General features: G+C 45.3%; 1 protein-coding gene across 3 annotated transcripts in view; it reads right to left on the reverse strand.

Annotated features, from left to right (window-relative positions):
• Positions 1 to 4,222: 4,222 nt before the first annotated feature.
• Positions 4,223 to 21,350, reverse strand: part of cacnb4a (calcium channel, voltage-dependent, beta 4a subunit) — a 233,842-nt gene continuing 216,714 nt past the window's right edge. For 2 of the 3 annotated variants that reach the window (XM_080198299.1, XM_080198301.1), the window contains exons 12-13: positions 21,070 to 21,255; positions 4,223 to 5,759 (exon numbers count right to left, since the gene is read on the reverse strand). In XM_080198299.1, the coding sequence (XP_080054425.1) occupies positions 5,499 to 5,759; positions 21,070 to 21,255 (447 nt within the window). In that variant the 3' untranslated portion in view covers positions 4,223 to 5,498. The remainder of the gene's footprint in view (positions 5,760 to 21,069; positions 21,256 to 21,350) is intronic. The other variant, XM_080198302.1, reaches the window with a different exon arrangement.

Below are 21,350 nucleotides of genomic sequence, written 5' to 3' on the forward strand. Positions count from 1 at the left end.
TCTCGTGATGGCCTAATAGCTTAGACCATCACCTCCCACCATCCACCTTCCCAACTGCATGTGCATGGTCAGTCCACCCATCTAAAACCTGGCTGCCCAGCATACACTTTGGCTGCCGGCCCATACACTGGGGCTGCAGCCAAAGTGGGACTTCTACTCCCACCTGGAGGAAGGTCCTAACCCAGAGAATTTCCAGCCAATCTAATTGCTGGCAGCTCTGTTGCCCTGGCGGCATGAGGGTCAAGTATTGGCCATTGTTGGGACCACAAGTGGTCCCCAGAGAAGTGTCATTGAACCTAGACTTTGTAAGGGGTCTGCCTGGCAGACCCCAGTGAGGTGGCAGGAGGGTGGGTCCATGTTCTAGAAATCTTGAGGGAAGGGTGTTAGAATGTAACCAATGATAACATTGGATCTGTTGTTAGTGTGACTAATGGCAACAAGTTGTAAGGGTCAGCTGACCCAGTAAAATATGTCACCAATGACAAAATAAGAAGCTGTTGGGAATTGTGGGGAGCTTGGAATGGCAAGGGTGAGGCCTCAAGTGTTGGAGTAATGAAATTTCTTTATTTACTGGGTCAGCTGACCTTTTTCTTTGATTTATCTGTTGTAGTGAGTTTTGTTTCGTTTCATTCCCACTGAAGAGTACCTTCTGCTGGATGAACAAGTGGGGTCAGAGAGCGGTGGAGTGTAAAGGGAGAGGCTTAAAGTGGAGTATATGATCTTGGGGAAATTTCTCCAATACACAAAGGGGATACTCCAAAATGGCATATCCCCTTTCCTCCTGCCCATCACGGCATGAAAAATGAAATCTTCCGAGGACACCTGTCTTTCTTTTACCATGATGTGGGAATGCCGGCGTTGGACTGGCGTAAACACAGTAAAAAGTCTGACAACACCAGGTTTTAGTCCAACCGATTTATTTGATAATAGACTCACAAGCTTTTGGGGTTAGCCCCTTCATCAGGTGAATGCAGAGTTCTGGTCTCAGACAGAGCATATAAAGCACAGACAGTTTAGAGATTACTGATTAGAATGCGAATCCTTACATCTAACCTCCTGTTCAAGACCTGAAGTGGCTGACAATGTGAGTGGGAGGAGCACTGATCACAGGTTACAGAGATGTGTATTGTCTCCAGACAGTACAGTAAGTGAGGTTTTGCAAACCCAGGCAAGTCACGGGGGTTACAGATAGTGCGAGTTGCCTTCAGACAACCACACAACCTCAAACAGACCATTGTTCGCAGCAAACTACCCAGCCTTCAGGAGAACAGTGACCACAATACCACACAACCCTGCCACAGCAACCTCTGCAAGACATGCCGGATCATCGGCATGGATACCATCATCACACGTGAGAATACCATCCACCAGGTACATGGTAAATACTCTTGCAACTCGGCCAACATTGTCTACCTGATACGTTGCAAGAAAGGATGTCCCGAAGCATGGTACACTGGGGAGACCATGCAGACGCTACGACAACGGATGAATGAACATCGCTCGACAATCACCAGGCAAGACTGTTCCCTTCCTGTTGGCGAACACTTCAGTGGTCATGGGCATTCAGCCTCTGACCTTCGGGTAAGCATTCTCCAAGGCGGCCTTCACGACACACGACAGCGCAGTCGCTGAACAGAGACTGATAGCCAAGTTCCGCACACATGAGGACGGTCTCAACAGGGATCTTGGGTTCATGTCGCACTATCTGTAACCCCCGTGACTTGCCTGGGTTTGCAAAACCTCACTTACTGTACTGTCTGGAGACAATACACATCTCTGTAACCTGTGATCAGTGCTCCTTCCACTCACATTGTCAGCCACTTCAGGTCTTGAACAGCAGGTTAGATGTAAGGATTCGCATTCTAATCAGTAATCTCTAAACTGTCTGTGCTTTATATGCTCTGTCTGAGGCCAGAACTCTCCGTTCACCTGACGAAGGGGCTAACCTCGAAAGCTTGTGAGTCTATTATCAAATAAATCGGTTGGACTAAAACCTGGTGTTGTCAGACTTTTTACTTGCTTTTACCATCCCCACTGTAGGTATTATAGTGATAAAGGTGGAATGAGGCCCTTAACTGACCATTAATTGGCCACTTAAGGGCCTCATTATACCCAAGGATAGACAAGTTCACTGCTGTCTGAGCCACGCACTGTAAAAATGGGACACAGATCGGGGGTAGGTGGGAAGACAGTGGGCAGGCCACTTGTTTTATAAGTTTGTTTGTTAAGCCCTCACAACTTCAAATACATCAGTGGAGAGGTGGTGGCAGTGGGGGAAAGTTGTAAAAATTCAGCCTTTTTGTGGCAATGTGGCCCCCTTTAAAGGGGCGATCTTTTAAGGCCCATGTGACTGTGTCAGATCCTATAGAGAGGCTGTGCAGGAATTCAGGCCAATTGGGATCAAGGAATGCATCCTGGGACAGGAGCAACCTCAACTGGAGTCAGGGTAGAGAAGTGGGTAGATTTGTGTATTAGTTTTGCCCGACCCTTATCTTTTACATATGTTATATTAATAATAAATCAGTCATCGTTGAAGCCACAATGAGTCATTTTTTTACTTTACTATGCTTCTGGATCCCTCAATGTCTTAATAAGGTGTTATAGGTATACAGTTCTAAATATTGTACTGTGAACTGCCCATTTACTTTTAAGGCGAAATGTAGTTGGGATCAAGAATCACTAATTAGCACCTAAATGCAAAGTTAATGTCTCCCATGTTGCCATGGGGAAAAGGGCAGAAGAAGCCATTTTTGACGTCAAGTTACAGGATTCCCTACAAGTCAATAAATATCACAAGCAGACAAAAGTTCTGTTTGGTCAGCGTTGAGAAAAGGCTGCTTGAGTTTGCGAGTTGCCAAAGCGCAGACATGTGAGGAGACTGTCTCCAGTCAAGGATTCTGAAAAATACCTCCTGGCATAGCCAGAGGAAAGAAGAACAATTGGAGCAGGCTTTACTGCTGGTATAGGATCTAAAAAACTCACCTTAAATTGAAGAAAGTGCCTGGATATAGTTACTCAAAGTTACTACTCAGCAAAACAGGGAAACAGGAACCTATTACAAGCTAGGTACAACAGTGGTTTGTTATAAGGACTGTAGATCTATGGGAAGTGCAACGTGCAATAAATGTAAAAGGGAATGTTTCGTTCAATAGTTTAAAGAGTAGGTCGCCTATAAAAAGAAAATAGAATTTTGTCAAGATAGATTTTTATTCATTTATTTTAAGGTAAAAAGTTTAAAATGTGAAATCTTGTTGTGTCATCCTTTTCAACTACTAACTGGGAGTATGAATCTTTCTTTAAATGTTCTAGGTCTCTACTGAGATGGTAGCACAATTATCTCTTTATTTAAACCCGTCTTTATGTTACAGCAAGGTATAAGGAAAGAAGTGTTAATTCTCATGTTACCATGGGAGAAAGGGGCAGAAGAAACAATTTTTGAGATCAGGTTATAGGATTCCCTACAAAACAAATGTAGCAGTCATCACTATTTCTCCTGCCAGGAAGATCAGTTGGTGCGAGAAAAACTTGAACCATCAATTGGTATCTCAGGTTACAGTACCAATAATCCTCTGCCCTGTTCCCTTCCCAATGCATCTTCCCACAATTCCACTCAGTTGACTGCCCTCTTGCCTCTGAGTCAGAAAGCTATGCTTGAAATTCTATTCCAGAGACTTGAGCACAAAACCTAGGTTGATGCTCCAGTGCTGTGCTGCACAGGGTCAATGTGCTGCTTGCAGGTGGGTGTAAAAGGTCCCATGGCACGACTTCCGAAAGAACAGGGAAATCTTCCCCAGTGTCCTGGCCAATACTCGTCCATCAAGTAACATGATCACATAGTTGTTTGTGGGAGCTTGCTGTACACTATTTGGTTGCCACATTTCATATGTTGCAACGGTGTTGATGCAGAAGGGACTTAATTGGCTGTAAAGCACTTTGGGACATCCTGCCCTCTCTCTCAGGTATACTACAAAGCCAACAAATACCCTGCAATGAACTTTCTCATCAATTTTTCTTCCATTCTCTCTCCCCATAACCCAGCTGCTTCCCTGCTCTCCACCTCCATTCCAGCTCACCATGCTATGTATCAGATGCAGCGAGCAGGAAATTAACTTGTTCACTATCATGCTACCATGTATAGTCAAATGAAGATAGTAGAATTCCATATGAGTCAAGTACCATTACTGAAAATAATCAAACAGAAAATAATAAAGCCTATGACAAATTATGTAATTTTTGCTTAGCGATGTGTGACAGTATTAACGTATCCACTGTAAATACAGATTGCCATTGATTAGCCAAGATAACGAAAGCCAAAAGAGCTTGTGCACAATCGGAAATACTTCAAAGGAGGAATATTCAGCGAGGTTAATAAACCAGCATAATGCCAATTTTGAATCCTGTGATATAACCAGTCAGTTGCTCACTGTTGCAAAGCATTTCCCAAAGACCTTACCTTGTGTTAAACTCAATTCTGTAACTCAAACCATTCTGAAGGGTTGCTGTCATGGATACATGAAATGAAGGCTTCCCAGTGTTCTCTTCAAAAATCAAGGGTTTAATAAATGGATACCACCATACAAGTTGTCCTGGTGAGAGACCGTAACTTTACTAGAATTTGGTGCACTATTGCTTCTGCTAACTAATAACATTGAATTCTCTAAACATGAAAAATATAGGAATTAACATCAGCAATATAATGTACAGCCTGAATTCATTCTTTATAAATAATACCTTTCAAAAACCATACACAAATAGCAAATGCATAAAAGCTTAATTTATTTCTCTTAAATTTAAATAATATCTTGTCTGTAAATATATGATTCGTTACTGCTAGTCTCATGCAAGTAAGTGTGCTGTACACATAATGGAGAGCTGTGTAAATTCTGGAATCATACGCTGAAGCAAGATTTGTTGAAACAATGGTAGTGCAGGGTGGTATTGCAATACCATTTATTGCTAACAAGAAATCAGGTGAAGAGTGTTATGCATTAAAGGAGCTTTGTCACTGCATTGGGAAGTTTTCAGGCAGGGTAAGTGCTAGGAACCCACCTGTACTCAAGGTCCACCACATTGACTGGAGGGCTAAGTTGGCTTTGCAACAGAGAAGGTACCTGCTTTAGCACCAACGGTACTAATGTATGTGGTTATTTTGTGTGCTAAAAATATATAGAGGCAGGTGAAATCAGTGACACAGTGACTACAACTCCTGGCTGGTACCACTGATTACACCGCTGTACATTCTTCATATTTACAAATCTAGTACAGTATTTTGGAAAATACTTTACTAGACTGTCTCCCTTATGAGTAAACCAGCCTCAAAAGAAAAAAAAATGACTTTCTGAAAACCATATTGAATCATTTCAATAATAGACTATTAAATACTGCCTAGATACTTCCCTGTTCATGAGTTACACGTTGCAAGGCAGGGGTTTACTTTTTCTTTTAAAAAAAAACATCTTTTCTCTATTTTGTTTCTTGTGGGTGAGTAGCAACATTTTTCATAGCCTGTGCTGAGAATCGTGGCTGTGGCCTCCAGGTGATCCGTGACTCCTTCGTGATTTGTATGTGTCCTGATAGGGGTCAGAATACTCCTCCTCCACGAGTGGGTATTGGCCTCGGCTGTGCTGGGAACCTGAAGACAAACGGTTGCGGTTCTTCCGTGCCCTCTCGCTGTGGCCATTTTCGTCAGAGTGCACTAAGCGCGTTCGTTCGACAGGTAAGTGTTCACCAGAGTGATTGCTGTTGCTCATCCGTTGGCCCTGGTTGACACAAAAGATAGAGATAGATTAGTGGAACTGCGGTGAGTTAACGCGAAAGAATAATGGACCTCCTAATAAACTACATTGAAGGACATGGATTAGGACTATATATAGAAAATCATTATGAGCTGATGCAGTTTGCCTGATTAGTTTTGAATTCTCACTTTTCACAGAATTGTTACAGCGCAGGAGACTGTTCGGCCTGTCTTCTTAGCATCGGCTTTCCCAATGAGCATTATGGCTTAGTGCCATTCCCTTGCCTTTTCCCCGTAGCCCTGCACATTGTTTCTATTCGAATAATCATCTAATGCCCTCTTGAATGTCTCGATTGAACCTGCCTCCATCACGCTGGAAGCAGTGCATTCCAGACCCCGACATCTCATTGTGTGGAAGGTTTCTTTTTCTCACATCACGTTTGTTTTTTTTGCAAATCACTTTAAATCTGTGCCCTCTCATTCATGATCCTTTACCCAGCGGGATCAGTTTCTTCCCATCTGCACTGCCCAGTTTCCTCATGATTTTGAACATCTTTATCAAATCTTATCTTAGCCTTCTCCTTTCCAAGGATAACAGTCCCAATCTTGTCCATCTATCCTCATAACTGAAGTTTCTCCACCCCTGGAACCATTCTTGTAAACCTCTTCTGCACTCTCTTCAAAGACAAGCGGTTATGGTTCTTCCATGCCCTCTCGTTGTCACCATTTTTGTTAGAATGCACTAAGCGCATACTTCCTACAATGTGTAGCTGAGGTCCAACTCATGTCTCATATAAGTTCTGCTGTGGATATGCCAGCGTTGGACTGGGGTAAACACAGTAAAAAGTCTGACAACACCAGGTTTAAGTCCGACCGATTTATTTGATAGTACGCTCACTAGCTTTCGGAGTTAGTCCCTTCGTCAGGTGAATGGAGAGTTCTGGCCTCAGACAGAGCACATAAAGCACAGACATAAGAACATAAGAAATAGGAGCAGGAGTAGGCCATCTAGCCCAGTTTACAGATTACTGATTAGAATGCGAATCTTTACACCCAACCTGCTGTTCAAGTCTTAAAGTGGCCGACAATGTGAGTGGATCTTGGGTTCATGTCGCACTATCTGTAACCCCTGTGACTTGCCTGGGTTTGCAAAACCTCACTTACTGTACTGTCTGGAGACAATACACATCTCTTTAACCCGTGATCAGTGCTCCTTCCGCTCACATTGTGGGCCACTTTAAGACTTGAACAGTAGGTTAGGTGTAAAGATTTGCATTCTAATCAGTAATCTGTAAACTGTCAGTGCTTTACATGCTCTGTCTGAGGCCAGAACTCTCCAATCACCTGATGAAGGGACTAACCCCGAAAGCTAGTGAGTGTACTATCAAATAAATCGGTTGGACTTAAACCTGGTGTTGTCAGGCTTTTTACTCATATAAGTTCAACGTAGCCTCCTTGTTCTTGTACTATATGCCCCTATTAATAAAGCCCAGAACACTAGATGCAACCCCTATTTTTACCCTATGAGAAATTAATACTCGCAAGGTTTCTTTAAAAACCTGCCTGAGGTTAACGGATCTTCTCATTGTCCGCCCCTCGCCTCCTCCGATTCCTGTGGCAGGCGGAATGGTAAAATTCTGGCCTCCTTTCTCACCATAAAAAAAGACAAGCGATTTCAACTAATCCAAAATGGCGGAACAAACAGCTGCAGCCTGTTCTTGAAGGGGTAGGGGTGGGTGGATGGGCTGCTTGATATAAACTGATGTCCTTTAGGGAAGAAATCTGCCATCCTTCCTTGGCTTGGCCAACACGTCACCCCAGAACCACAGTAAAGTGATTGATCGCAACTTCCCTGTGAAATGGCCTGGGCAGCCACTCAGTTCAAATATTTCCACCTCTGCCTTTTCATTCATTCTACTTGTCAGGATGGTGTTACCAAAGTATCTGCTCAAAAAGCTTTCGTAAAGGCAAGTTGTTATTAGTTACTTGTAACTATATACAGGAAAGTGACAGGCATAGAACTATCTCCGTCTCTAGGTTTTAACACACCTCTGCTCAGCACACACTGACCCTAAGTCTGGGTCATGTGCCTTCTCACGTGGGTGTCATTGGACTCATTAATGCCCCACATTAACCCTTTACATACCAAACCCCTATACTACATCTCTCCCCAAATCCATACCTCATGGATATTGAGTTGCATTAGTTTATTTCAAGATTAGGGTGGCATAGTGGTTAGCACTGCTAACTCACAGTGCTAGGGACCCATGTTCAATTCTCCAGCTTGGGTCACTATCTGTGTGGAGTTTGCACATTCTCCAGGTGTCGGCGTGGGTTTCCTCCAGTTTTCTCCCACAGTCCAAAGATGTGGTTAGGTGGATTGGCCATGCTAAATTACCCCTTAGTGTTAGGGGGACTAGCTAGGGTAATTGCATGGGGTTATGGGGATAGATACTAGGTGGGAGTGTAGTTGGTGCAGGCTCAATGGGCCGAATGGCCTCCTTCGGCATTGTAGAATACTATGACTTCAATTGTTATAATTTCTCATGCATTTTTCTTATTATTACAACCTTAATGCTACTCTGACATTTTTGCTAGTACAGTATTAACATTAACAACATTCTCCTAACTCCATATTCCCCCTTTCTATGTCCTTAAAGTTAGAGGTTCAGGTGATCTGGAAGCTGAATAACCTTGCTACATCTCATTCACCATTCTGTCAGGAGAGTGGCCTCTTTTGGTTCTGGTTCTTGTTAGCTTGTAGGTTGGACTGGAATTTGGATTTGCTTTCATTCTTTTCTTCCATTGCTTTACGTTGATCCATGCCTGCCAATGTTTTCACCCATGGCTGCTGTTGCTGTTGATTGTTTCCTGCAGGTTGGACAACCATGGTATTTGTCTTCTTGGCATGGCTCTCAGTGAGCTAGCCTGATGACAGACCCTGTGATCAGGCACGTAGGAACATAGGGCTGAAAGGCAGGAGTTGGCCATTTGGTCCTTCAAATCTGCTCCACATTCAATAAGTTCATGGCTGATCTGCCTGTGGTCTCTCCTTCTCTTTTGTGTTTGCGCCCACCCCACCCCCACCCCATTGGCCTTGTCCAACAGAAATCTAACTCAGTTTTAATAAATATAAATTTACAATCAGTCTTCCTGACCAGATCATTGTAAATTTTCCCTTCTCGATCTTGCTTTACTAATTCTCAATCTTGTTATTGCACATTTCTGTTACATTTGCCACACAGTACAACATCAAGCTGTACTGTGAATTCTCTCATTTGCTATTGTCCAGCCTTGAAGTGCCACACCAACTTGACCCTTCGTTCATTTCTTGAGGAGCAGCTCGGAAGCAAGAACCTCCAGAAGAAGCTGTCTCAGAGCTGAACAACCTTGCTGAGAATGCACCATCACACCATCCACCCGCTCCAGGCACCATTGGATTTGCACTCATCGTAGATTAGAAAGTGAGCCAGCAGATCGGCATCGATGCAGTTCAAGAAAGTGACACACCACCCTACTCACAAGGGCAATTAGGGTTGGGCAATAAACACTGGCCAGAATGAATGAATGAATAAAACAGTTACTCTGTCTAAAGAAATGAAGCAAAAAGGGCAAACATGAGACAGCACGGTGGCACAGTGGTTAACACTGCTTTTTCACAGCTCTAGGGACCTGGGTTTGATTCCTGGCTTGGGTCACTGTCTGTGTGGGGTTTGCACATTCTCCCCGTGTCTGCATGGGTTTCCTCCAGGTGCTTCGGTTTCCTCCCCCAGTCCAAAGATGTAGGGGTTAGGTACATTGGCCATGCTGAATTTCCCTTAGTGCCCTGAGATGTGTATGTTAAAGGGATTAGCAGGGTAAATATGTGAGGTTTCGGGGATAGGGCCTGGGTGGGATTGTTGTCAGTGCTGGCTCGATGGGCTGAATGGCCTCCTTCTGCACTGCAGGGGTTCTATGATTCTATGATTTTCCCAATGTGTGCCTCCCTGCATAACATTGTGGCATAATCCAAATACAATACATCCTAAATTATAAACTTATTCTACACCTAGACTTCATTCTAAAATCACATCAGTAACGTATACGAGGTGAATTGTTTAATATATTGAATGAACAATGGAGGGAATAAAGTAAAGGAACAGAAGATGAGGATGCATGGGTTAGAGGGATTAATGGGGTAAATGTGAGAAGTTACAGGGATAAGGCCTAGGTGGGATTGTTGTCGGTGCAGACTCGATGGGCCGAATGGTCTCCTTCTATATTATAGGGATTCTATGATTTCTATGATAAGCTTTGAGAGCTTCATCAGCACATATGAGGGAAAATAAAACAGGGAGAACCAATCTTCAAGTTTAAAACATATTTGGAATCCACGAAGCACAATACCCCATGGTGTCGGCATTTTCCAGCCTCAGTATATTGAGTAGGAGGATGCAGTGGGCCAACCAAAAGGCAATTGACTTTCAGTGGGACTGGAAAATCCTGGTAGTGGGCAGATCTGGAAAATCCCAGTCAAGATCTCTATAAGTCTATAATCTCTAGAACTAAGGCCCAGATCTTTCAGACAGCAGCAATTGCTGCAAACAAGATTTTCCCACTTTGAGGCTGCTATGCAAGTCGGTCACGACTTTCTGAGCCAAGCTTCCCCAGAAATGCACAGTGCAGTGTCCTTTGAAGAACTCCATTGAAGAAGACTCCGAGGAAGACAGGTCATATCACCGTTCTTAAAACATGGAAACACAGAACCGTGGAAAAGTTACAGCACAGAAAGAGGCAATTCAGGCCCTCTCGTCAGCACTGACCAAACAAAAAGAGAGAAAAAGAATCTAGCTGCTCACTTTAATCCACTCTTCCACCACCTTGTTTGTAGCTTTGCAGGTTACAGCACTTCAAATACAGGGGAGGCGTTGGCCTAGCGGTATTATCACTAGACTAATAATCCAGAAACACAGCTAATGTTCTGTGGACCCGGGTTCGAATCCCACCAAGGCAGGTGATGGAATTTGAATTCAATAAAAAACATCTGGATATAAGAACCTACTGACGACCACGAAACCATTGTCAATTGTCAGGAAAACCCATCCGGCTCACACCCAGCTTGCAGGTGCAGCAGGTGGTCAGGAAGGCGAATGGGATGCTGGCCTTCATAGCGAGGGGGATTGAATATAAAAGTAGGGAGGTCTTGCTGCAGCTGTATAGGGCATTGGTGAGGCCGCAGCTGGAGTACTGTGTGCAGTTTTGGGCGCCGCACCTGCGCAAGGATATTTTGGCCCTGGAGGGAGTGCAGAGGAGGTTTACTAGGCTGATACCGGAGTTGAGGGGGTTGAGCTATGAGGAGAGGCTGAATAAACTAGGCTTGTACTCGCTAGAGTTTAGAAGAATGAGGGGAGATCTCATTGAGACGTATAAGATGATGAATGGGATGGATAGGATAGAGGCGGAGAGACTCTTCCCGCTCAAAAAAGACAGTAGGACTAGGGGGCACAGCCTCAAGATAAAGGGGAGGCGGTTTAGAACGGAGTTGAGGAGGAACTTCTTCACTCAAAGGGTGGTGAATCTCTGGAATTCTCTGCCCGTTGAAGTGGTGGAGGCTGCCTCGCTAAATATTTTTAAGAAGCGGGTTGATGGGTTCTTGATAAGAGAGGGGATTAAGGGTTATGGGGAGAGGGCGGGAAAGTGGAACTGAGCCACAACAGATCAGCCATGATCTTATTGAATGGCGGGGCAGGCTCGAAGGGCTAGATGGCCTACTCCTGCTCCTATTTCTTATGTTCTTATGTTCTAATCTGCCATCCTCATGTGATTTGGCCTACATGTGACTCCAGAGTCACAGGAATGTGGTTGACTCTCAACTGCCCTCTGAACAAGGGCAACTAGGGATGGGCAATAAATGTTGGCCAGCCAGTGAGGAGCAGATCCCATGAATGAATTTAAAAAAACATCCTGGTACCTTTTAAATATGTTCAATATTTCAACCTCAATCACTAACTTGGGCAGTGAATTCCAGACTCCCATCAACCCTCTGGGTGAAAAAGTCAGGTCAAGTCTGGAGAGTAATCAGTTGGTTGGGAGATTGTCGTAATGGAAGGGTAGTTGGGCAGGGGAGTGGTGGGCAGCTTGAACTGAAGGGTGGGGAATAGTCAGGTGGTCAGGTCTGGGGGGTTTAGTCAAATGGTTGAGGGTAGTCAGAGTGTCAGGGTTTGTTAGAGGGCTCGGGGAGAGGGGGGTCAGTTGTCTAGGTACCTACTAAATCTGTCTAAAACATCCTCTGTCACTCTGACCACCACAATATCCATCTTGGTCACGTTGCATAAATAAAACCAAATGCACATTTGAAACAAATTTAAAATCACGTTACATTGCCAACAAAAATAAATACTGGGTGGCACGGTGGTTAGCACTGCTGCCTCCCAGTGCCAGGGACCCGGGTTCAATTCCAACTTGGGTGACAGTCAATGTGGGTTTCCTCCGGGTGATCCGGTTTCCTTCCACACTCCAAAAATGTGCAGGTTACATAGAAGCATACAAAATAGAAGATTAGATGGATTGGCCACACGAAATTGTCCCCGAGTGTCCCAAGATATCCAGGTTAAGGGGATTCGCTGGGTGAATGCATGCGGTTAAGAGAATAGATCGGAGGGTAGGCTTAGGTACGATACTCTGTTGGAGATTTGATGTGGACTCAGTGGGCCGAATGGTCTCATTCTGCACTGCAGGGATTCTATGATTCAAATGACAGTAATCACCCTCAGGACCCATCTTCCTGGTGCCTTTTTCTATGTCACTGATCCTACAAGATGTTATCGCAGTGGCCAGTGGCCACATCATGGCCAGTAGATGACTGCCAACTTTCAGTGGGAAAGACACAGACGGTCTTGGGGAATAATCCTGAGCAGTTCTGGGCTAGAAGGCCTGGCTTTAAACTGTGCAATCTCAGCATGGCCAGCGACAGTCAAGGCTGTCTGGCTGTCTGTCTGGTAAAGGCACTGTTGGAAAGACAGGAGTTCAAAAGCACAAATGTTTTCATCCTGAGAGAGCAGTTCATGCTTCACACTCCTGGGATGGTTCGTCCGCAATTCTAATTGAAGAAGAGACCGCTTTAGTGTAAATTTTTAAAGTTTATTTATTAGTGTCACAAGTAGGCTTACGTTAACACTGCAATAAAATTACCGTGAAAATCCCCTAGTCGCCACACTCCGGCACCTGTTTGGGTACACAGAGGGAGAATTTAGCAAGGCCAATGCATCTAGCCAGCACGTCTTTCGGACTGTGGGAGGGAACTGGAACGTCCGGAGGAAACCCACGCAGACACGGGGAGAACGTGCAGACTCCGCATAGATAGTGACCCAAGCTGGGAATCGAACCTCGGTGCTTGGCGCTGTGAGGCAGCAGTGCCAACCACTGTGCCACCATGCCACCTGAGGAGCCCCTTTGAACATTGGTATTCAGAGCCATGAGGGTGGCTGTTCGAGCTTCCACTGAAGGATTCAAGATGCTGGGTGGCTCCTGCCTGTATTAGAATGGATCAGCACAGGATCTCCCTCCTCCTCTCCACCTCCTCGACCACGTCCTCTCGTGCGGTGTCCTAAAGCCTGGTTGGACTCCCATGGCCACGAATCCTTCACGCCTTCTAAGATCAGGTTCAGTAGCAATACGGCTCACAACACTTCAGCCAGAACACAAACACCCCCTGAGGGGGTGCAAGTTACAAATTACATTGGGCTCCCTACTGACATGTGCAGCCAACCCTGTGACCTCTTTCTGCAGGCTGTCTGATTTAACCCCACCCTCTGGGGCTCTGGACAGACAATGGGTAACACGGAGAGCATTTGAATTCATCTACAAACAATGGAAAACACATTGTCAGACTGAGAGAACTCAGCCAAGTTGGAGAAGACAAAAGGAAGTAAGTAGGATGTGACTGGAGGCAGTCAGGAAGTGATAAACGCACACCCACAGAAACAGCCATACACACCCACCCACCCACACATTCACACACTCACACACACAAACATACACACACAATGGGGAATCAGTTTAAATCAGGATTTGACTGCAGATTCGACAAAATGGGATAGAGGGATTAGGAATGCCGGTTACATATCCACGTTAGAAAATTATTTTGTATCTTCCAAAGTATAATTTCACACCCAGTTTGGTTTATATCCTCGGGCTGAATCTGATCGAGTGTTGGACCTTTCAGCTAGCAGCTGGACAGCTGATGAGAGCCCCGTGTCACCTCCTTCAGGAAAGGCCCACCTCACCTTGGTCCAATCACGCACTGTCAGGGCAACGGCAGCTCTTCCCCCAGGATCACAGACTCTGGGATTGGAGGTCCAGCCCATCAGGAGCTGCTGGCTAATACGAGGCTGGCAGCTCCATTGCCTAGCAGCACCAGTAGGGAGGTGTTGGCTGCTGCCAGTACAACGCTCACCTCCAGGCCCCCTCTGCCATTCCTCACACCCCCAGCCCCTTCACCCCTCAATCCCGCACAAACGCCCTACCTCTCCCCTCAGCCCCTTCCCCCACTCCTCACCCCTACAGCCCCTTCACCCCTCGACCCCGCACACACAACCTACCCCTCAACCCCCAACCCGCCCACCACCCCTCGACCCGCAGACACCCTACCCCTCAGCCCCCACCACCCCGCACCCTCCCACCACTCCTCACTCCCCCATCACCCTCACCACCCCTCAGCACCCCAGCCCCCCCACCCCTCAACCCCCCTGCCACCCACCAACCCGCACCCCACATACAGCCTACCCCTCACACCCCTAGACCCAGACAGTGACCCAAGCCGGGAATCGAGCCCAGGTCCCTGGCACTATGAAGCAGTAATGCTAACCACTGTGCCACCGTGCTCCTACACAGTGGGGTCCCACGTCTTTGAACATGGGGACCCACCTGTGAGCCAGCAATCAACCTCCGACAGGGTTTTAGTTGTGCTCCTGACATAGTGAGCCCTACCTGCCAATACGTTAATACCAGCAGTGACAGAATGAGGTTGTAAGCGAGCAGAGTCCTTCCCACAACAGACTTAACCGAGGTGAAGGCGGGAGCGTGTGGGGTTTCCACCTACCACCTTCCCACCTGATTAAATTACATCCCCCAACCCCACAACTCTTCCATCAATGTGGGTCCCTGATGCTGTGAGGCAGCAGGGACGACCACTGTGCCACTAAGATGCCCCAGCCCTGCAACTGAAAAATAAGAAGCATTGGAATAAAAGCAAAAATGCTGGATAAACTCAGCAGGTCACGGAATACTTGTTAACCATGGAAAAGGAAAAACTCTGTTTGGAAAGCAACATTCATATTAATGAGGTTACAACTAGCTCCAGAATATTTTGTTTTGAGAATTTACAGAATCAACTGTACATATTTTGATGGGGGAATCTTATACACATGTTTGGGACCATTGACATTCCTGGCACTGTTCCATGCACAATTGTAAAATTCCCAACTTCCTATTTAGTTTCTTACATTGTGGACAGAACCAGTGCTGCAATGCTGAGTTAACTCGTATTATCTTGCCAGATGGAACTGAGGCACTTGGGACTAAGGCATTCAACAGTAAGATTCAATGCTGTGTCTGGGATTAGAGGGAGATTACACCGTAAAGTGGTGTTCTCCACCTCTAAAGGTGTGTTAGCTTTTATCATGCAGACTGTGTCTGAAGGCAGGGTTTCCCATAGTATTGCGATTCGAGCAGGATATAAAAGATGGACGCAAGATTCGTTGTTGTGGTTGTGTTTGAAATGTTTGGCTGTGTTTTGAACAAAGAACAAAGAACAGCACAGCACAGGAAACAGGCCCTTCGGCCCGACAAGCCCACGCCGCCCATTTTAACACTCAGTGAGTGCCTTATTCAAGTCTTTCGTCGATCGTGACATTTTGTCTACCTCTAGTGGAACACCACGATAAAGGGGGTGCAAATTTAGGGAATTATATGTGCGCCAGATTAAGGCAGATCCAAATCAGGGACAATTTATTGACACCAATCAGCCTAAAAAGCACGTTTTTGGGATGTGGGAGGAAACTGGAGCACCCGGAGAAAACTCAACGCAAGCACGGGGAGAATGTGCAAACTCCCACAGACATTGATCCAAGCCAGAGATCCGACCTGGGTCCCTGTAACTGCACAGCAGACAGTGATAGTCACTGAGCGGATGTGTTGCCCATCAATTGGTCCAGTTTAAGCGTACACTAACAGACGCTTAATGCAATGTTTTGCTCTGGTCACAGATCTCAGTGAAGAAATCAGTGTGACTATTGAAAAAGTTACTCCGCTGTTCACTCCTGCCAGCCATTGCACTTACATGTGGGCAAATTCAGGCCCCTTACTTTCAGGGATTATTAATACTTTCAACAGGATCTTGAGAAAGACAGGCTTGCAGTGTTGTGTCCAAGAACAGATAATACTGGAAAATCTCAGCAGGTCTGACAGCATCTGTGGGGAGAGAATAGAGCCAACATTTCGAGTCTAGATGACTCTTCGTCCGAGCATTGTTGTGAATTTGGGATAGAGAAGCCCTAGGCACGTTGGCACTGCACAGTGGCCCTGGTAAAGGATCACAAAAAGAGGGATAAGCCTTAGGTAATAGCTGATAGCTCATAATGTGAATGTGGGGGGGGCTGTAGAGAAGGGGATCAAGGCTTCAGGATTTATCGAGCAAACCACGAAGCATAAAACATACGCTATTACACATCTGCTGTCTAAAGCTTTGTTAGAATTGGGTAATGTCCAAATGTTGCTCTGCACTTAGAAAAGAAAATGGGGACTCTGGGAAACATGCAAAGGATTCATATCGAGTCTTAGGTCCTCGGATGGGATCTAAGAATTAAGGTGACTTACTTTAAAAAAAGGGCTTGTTTCCACCCTCGACACTATATTACATGTAGCTGGGGAAGGTGGAACAAAGGAGGCCAGTCCGCATCTCAGGTGAAAAGTTGGAAGAAAATGGGGGGTAGGGAAACCCCCCCATTGGGACACCCCTCAGCAGCAAGATGTGATCCACCCACACTTTGTGACATCTCACCCCTCTACCGGCCTTCAAACCCTGACCCTCAGACCTATCTACCCCTCCCCCCCACGAATGTCTGATCCTTCCTGGACCAAAAGCTTCAGACTCACCTTGGGCAGGTATCCATGTCGTTGTCTTCCTCCTCGGGTGTCCCTCATAGTCCCAGCAGCTACCACTACTGACTCCTGGGGCTGTTGGGATGACCCAGCTGCCAGCCAATCTGACTGGACAGCAGCTCCCAAGGTTGGGACCTCCCTTTCTCAGAGGGTAGAAGTCCCACAGTGACTTGGTGAAAGGTATTCCTGGTGTATTGTCACTGTGGGGCAGCCTTCCTAAAGGTTGGTTGGCTCGTGTCCAATTTTTCTACTGGGGGCCAGGCAGAGATGGGGAGGGGGGTGGTGCAGGAATAAGCAAACCCCACCCCCATAACATTCAGCTCAATATGTTCCCGAATGAAGAGTAACTTAAAAAAAAATGTTTATAGAAATGTTCCCTTCTTCCAGTGCAGTCAGGAGCCAGAGAGGAATTTACCAAAGCTTTTTCTCAACTAGCCTCTATGGATATGTAGTGTGCATTCTCAGAGAAAGCAATTACCATCGGAATGACAGCACAGGCAGTTGCTGCTTAGCACAACATGCCTGTTCCAGAGTTAGCACCATTTCAGAGCTACCTGAGCTGTCATAGAATACATTATAGAACATAATATATTACACAATCCATATCGAATATATAATTGCTGTTGCAGAAAGGATTGGATAAATATTTGGCTAGGAACAGACCTGAGGGCTGCAAAGGCAATTGAATGCAATTAGGAATATGCTGGCTACTAAATCACTGGAATTACAGAAAGCTCATGTAAATGGAGGGGACAGCTCCAAAGCATATCATGCCAAATGGAAGACATAATAAATAATTCTAGACTTCTGCCCAGCGGAGCACTTGGTGGGCAAGGAACCTTTTTGAACTCCATGTTTCCCAATGTTAACTGAATAGGATCATGGGCAGGATTTTCTCTGATCTTCTGGACCCATTGTCAATGGGTTTCCAGTTTAATGCAGCCCTTGCGGGAGTATTAAACCTTATCCCTGGAATCATTCTGATAAATCTCCTCTGCACCCTTTCAAGCACCCTCACCCTTCACCTTCCTGAAGCCTAGTGATGAGAATTGGATGCAGTATGTTGTTGTGACCCAACCAGAGGTTTATAAAAGTTCAGCATAACTTCTCTGCTTTTGTCTCAATACCTCTAGTTATGAAGCCCAAGGTCCCACATGCTTTCTTACTACTCTCTCAATATACCTTGCCACTCCCAAGTCCATCTATTCATGCACACTCTTGTGGTTCTTAAGAGGACATGAATTGCCATCCTCGAGCCTTCCCACCATGGATTTAATTGGGACAAAGGCAGGAAGCCAGCAGGGAGAGGAGATGGCCAAGTGGTATTATCGCGAGGCTATTAATCCAGAAACTCAGCTAATGTTCCGGGGACCCGGGTTCGAATCCCGTCATGGCAGATAGTGGAATTTGAATTCAATAAAAAAAATCTGGAATTAAGAATCTACTGATGACCATGAAATCATTGTCGATTGTTGGCAAAACCCATCTGGTTAATTAGTACCCTTTAGGGAAGGAAACCTGCAGTCTACATGTGACTCTAGAGCTGAAACAATGTGACTGACTCTCAGCTGCCCTCAGGCAAATGATGGGTAATAAATGCTGGCCAGCCAGCGATGCCCATGTCCCATGAATGAATTAAAAAGAAACCTCATACCTTCCAGTTGATTGAATACCAACCCCACCTCCAAATTCACCCCATCGGAGGCATTACATTTTCACCCTTTAATTTCTCTGCCTATCCCTTCTGCCAAGTCGCATTGGACGGAATTTTCCAGCCTTCCTGCCAGCAAGATCTTTCAATCCTGCCAAAGTCAACAAATGTCGTGGGTTCCCCAACGGCAACACAGGCAAAGAATGCAAATCGCCATCAACTTCGGCAGGACTGGAAGATCCTGCCAGCAGTCAATGAGGAACCGCCTCCTCTGCAGAAAAGCCCATCGTGGGGAGGCTGGAGAATTCCACCCATTATCTCACATTTCTCTGTGTTAAATTCCATCTACTGCTTGCCTGCCCATCTTTGTCCTGCTTGCCACATCTCCACATTTAGTAAATGTTGAAATTTACTCTGCATGCCAACATTCAAGTATTTACACATATGAAAAATAGCAGAGGTCATTGGTAAGTTTCGCAGCAGCAGAGACAACCTGCCAATAGCCAGCCAAAGAATCTTCAGGTCCTGCCATTGTCAACATGGTTTCCTGTTCTATTCACCCCTCACCGCAGTGAAACCTATAGTGGGGGGGGGGGTCTGACAATGGCAAGACCGGAAGAACAATCTGGTATGAACAGCTGGAAAGTTCCTTTATCACTGAACTTTGGGGCAACACCATTGTCTACCCAACAACCAGTTTTATAAATAATTGTTTGCCATGACTCAGAGTTTTCTGTCCTTTTCCTCCTTTATGATACTTCTTAAAAACCACCTCTTTGACCAAACGTTTGGTCATCTGATCTAATGGCCAAATCTTCTGTCTTTATTTACAGCTGGGAATTTCACTGAAAGTTAATGGAATTTTGGCTGGAGTGCCAAATTTTACGCTCTTGCTCACAATGGGTCCCACCACAGACGAGATCGAGAGTCCCACCCAAAGTCCTCTTTTTCGGTTGATGTCCTGCTTTGTCTTATAATGCTCCTTTAAAGCACCTTGGGATGATTCATTACGTCAAAGGTGCTATATAAATATAAATGCCTGCCGATAAGCCATTTAAGATTTCACCTTCTGTTGTTTTCCTGCTACTGAATGTGCCTTATTAAAAATACTCTTAATACTTGAGATTAGGGTACTGTAAGAAAATGGGGTTCAGGCAAGGATCACTTGAAAAAGGTGTCAAGGAAAGTTCTGCGTTAGCACAGACAACTTGGGGAGAGGGCACCAAGTTCCTACCAGTTTCTTGTTGTCGGTGCAGGCTCAATGGGCCAAATGGCCTCCTTCTGCACTGTCAGGATTTCATGATTCTTGGAACATCCTGTAATTCATTCTGATTCTAAAAGTCATTCTGATTCTGTAGCCAGCCCTATGCCAAGTAACGGAAAAACCTCTAAAGTTTCAAAGTCATCAACTGATGCTCAAGCATTAACAGTGCAGTTGGCACAAACCTATGCCATTAACAGCAGTTAAATTCTATTTGGGATACAGATATTGACCAAATCCATAAATTATTCATTTGACAGCAATATGGATCTAGCTCTCACCAAAAGATCAATGCTTCCCTTCTTACAAGTGTTAAGAGTAAATTAGCCTGCAACAAAATACCATTTATTTATTTAATATGTGTTCAGCTTGTTTGGATAAACTGAAGTGTAGCTAATGCATGATGCAATTGCACTAAAAGCGGTGCAGGGGAGATTCACCAGGGTGTTGCCTGGGCTGCAGTATTTCAGCTATAAAAGAGGTCAGTTAGGCTGGGGCTATTCTCCTTAAATCAGAGAAGGCTGAGGGGGGACCTGATAGAGGTGTACAAAATTAGAAGGGACATCGAGAGGGCAGATAAGATGGGACTTCTTTCCTTAATAAAGGGGTCAATAACCAGGGGGCATAGATTTAAGGTAAGGGACAGAAGATTTAGAGGAGATTTGAGCAAAAATCTTTTCATCCAGAGGTAATGGGCATCTGAAGCTCTCTGCCTGAAAGGGTGGTAGAGGTGGGAACCCTCACAACATTTAAGAAGCATTTAGATGAACACAGGAAACACCATAGTGTACAAGGCTATGGAACAAGTGCCCGTAAGTTGGGTTAAAATGGATGATATAGGAATAGTGTAGGTTAGATGGGCTTCAGATTGGTTCCGCAGGCAGCGCAACATTAAGGGCCGAAGGGCCTGTACCGAGCAGTAATGTTCTGTGTTCTATGTTCCCAAATAGATAGGTGTTTGATGGCCAGGGCAGACATGATGGGCTGAAGGGCCTCTTTTTGTGCTGTAAATCTATGACAATGATGGCTCTATAGTGCCAAGGTCTGAAGAATACAGGAAAGAAATGTGACCCTTACACGTGCAAGCACGATGCAAGCTCAATACAAAGCTCTTAAAAAAGGCACGCCCATAGGATGAGAGACATCATAGCTAGGGTAAATAATTTAACATGTGCACACCTTGGTACAAGAGGCTGAGGTGTTCAAATATTTGTGTTGAAATATCGGTCATGGCTTACTTCGTCCCATTACTTCCACAGGTAACCACATTGTTTGTGTTCATACCTGCAACCCAGAGATAGCTGTAGGATATGTTGACAGTGCAGTACTACCTAGGTTTCGGCCCAGCAATGGATTCAGTGGTGCGCTGCTGGGGGTGTGTGTCGCACGCCAGTATGTTTCAAGGTATTCTGCCAAATGCTCACATGCATCCTCCAACTGGTTTTCATCCAGGATAACATCAAACATTTCCTGTCGCACAGAGAGAAACAAATCAGCAATTTACTTAGACACAAAAATTAAATGAATAGCCATTTATCTTGTCATTTTTCTAACCAAATTGCATT

This window comes from Carcharhinus amblyrhynchos, chromosome 11 (genome assembly GCF_965287045.1).
Source record: "Carcharhinus amblyrhynchos chromosome 11, sCarAmb.v2.hapA, whole genome shotgun sequence".
NCBI classification, from domain to species: Eukaryota; Metazoa; Chordata; class Chondrichthyes; order Carcharhiniformes; family Carcharhinidae; genus Carcharhinus; species Carcharhinus amblyrhynchos.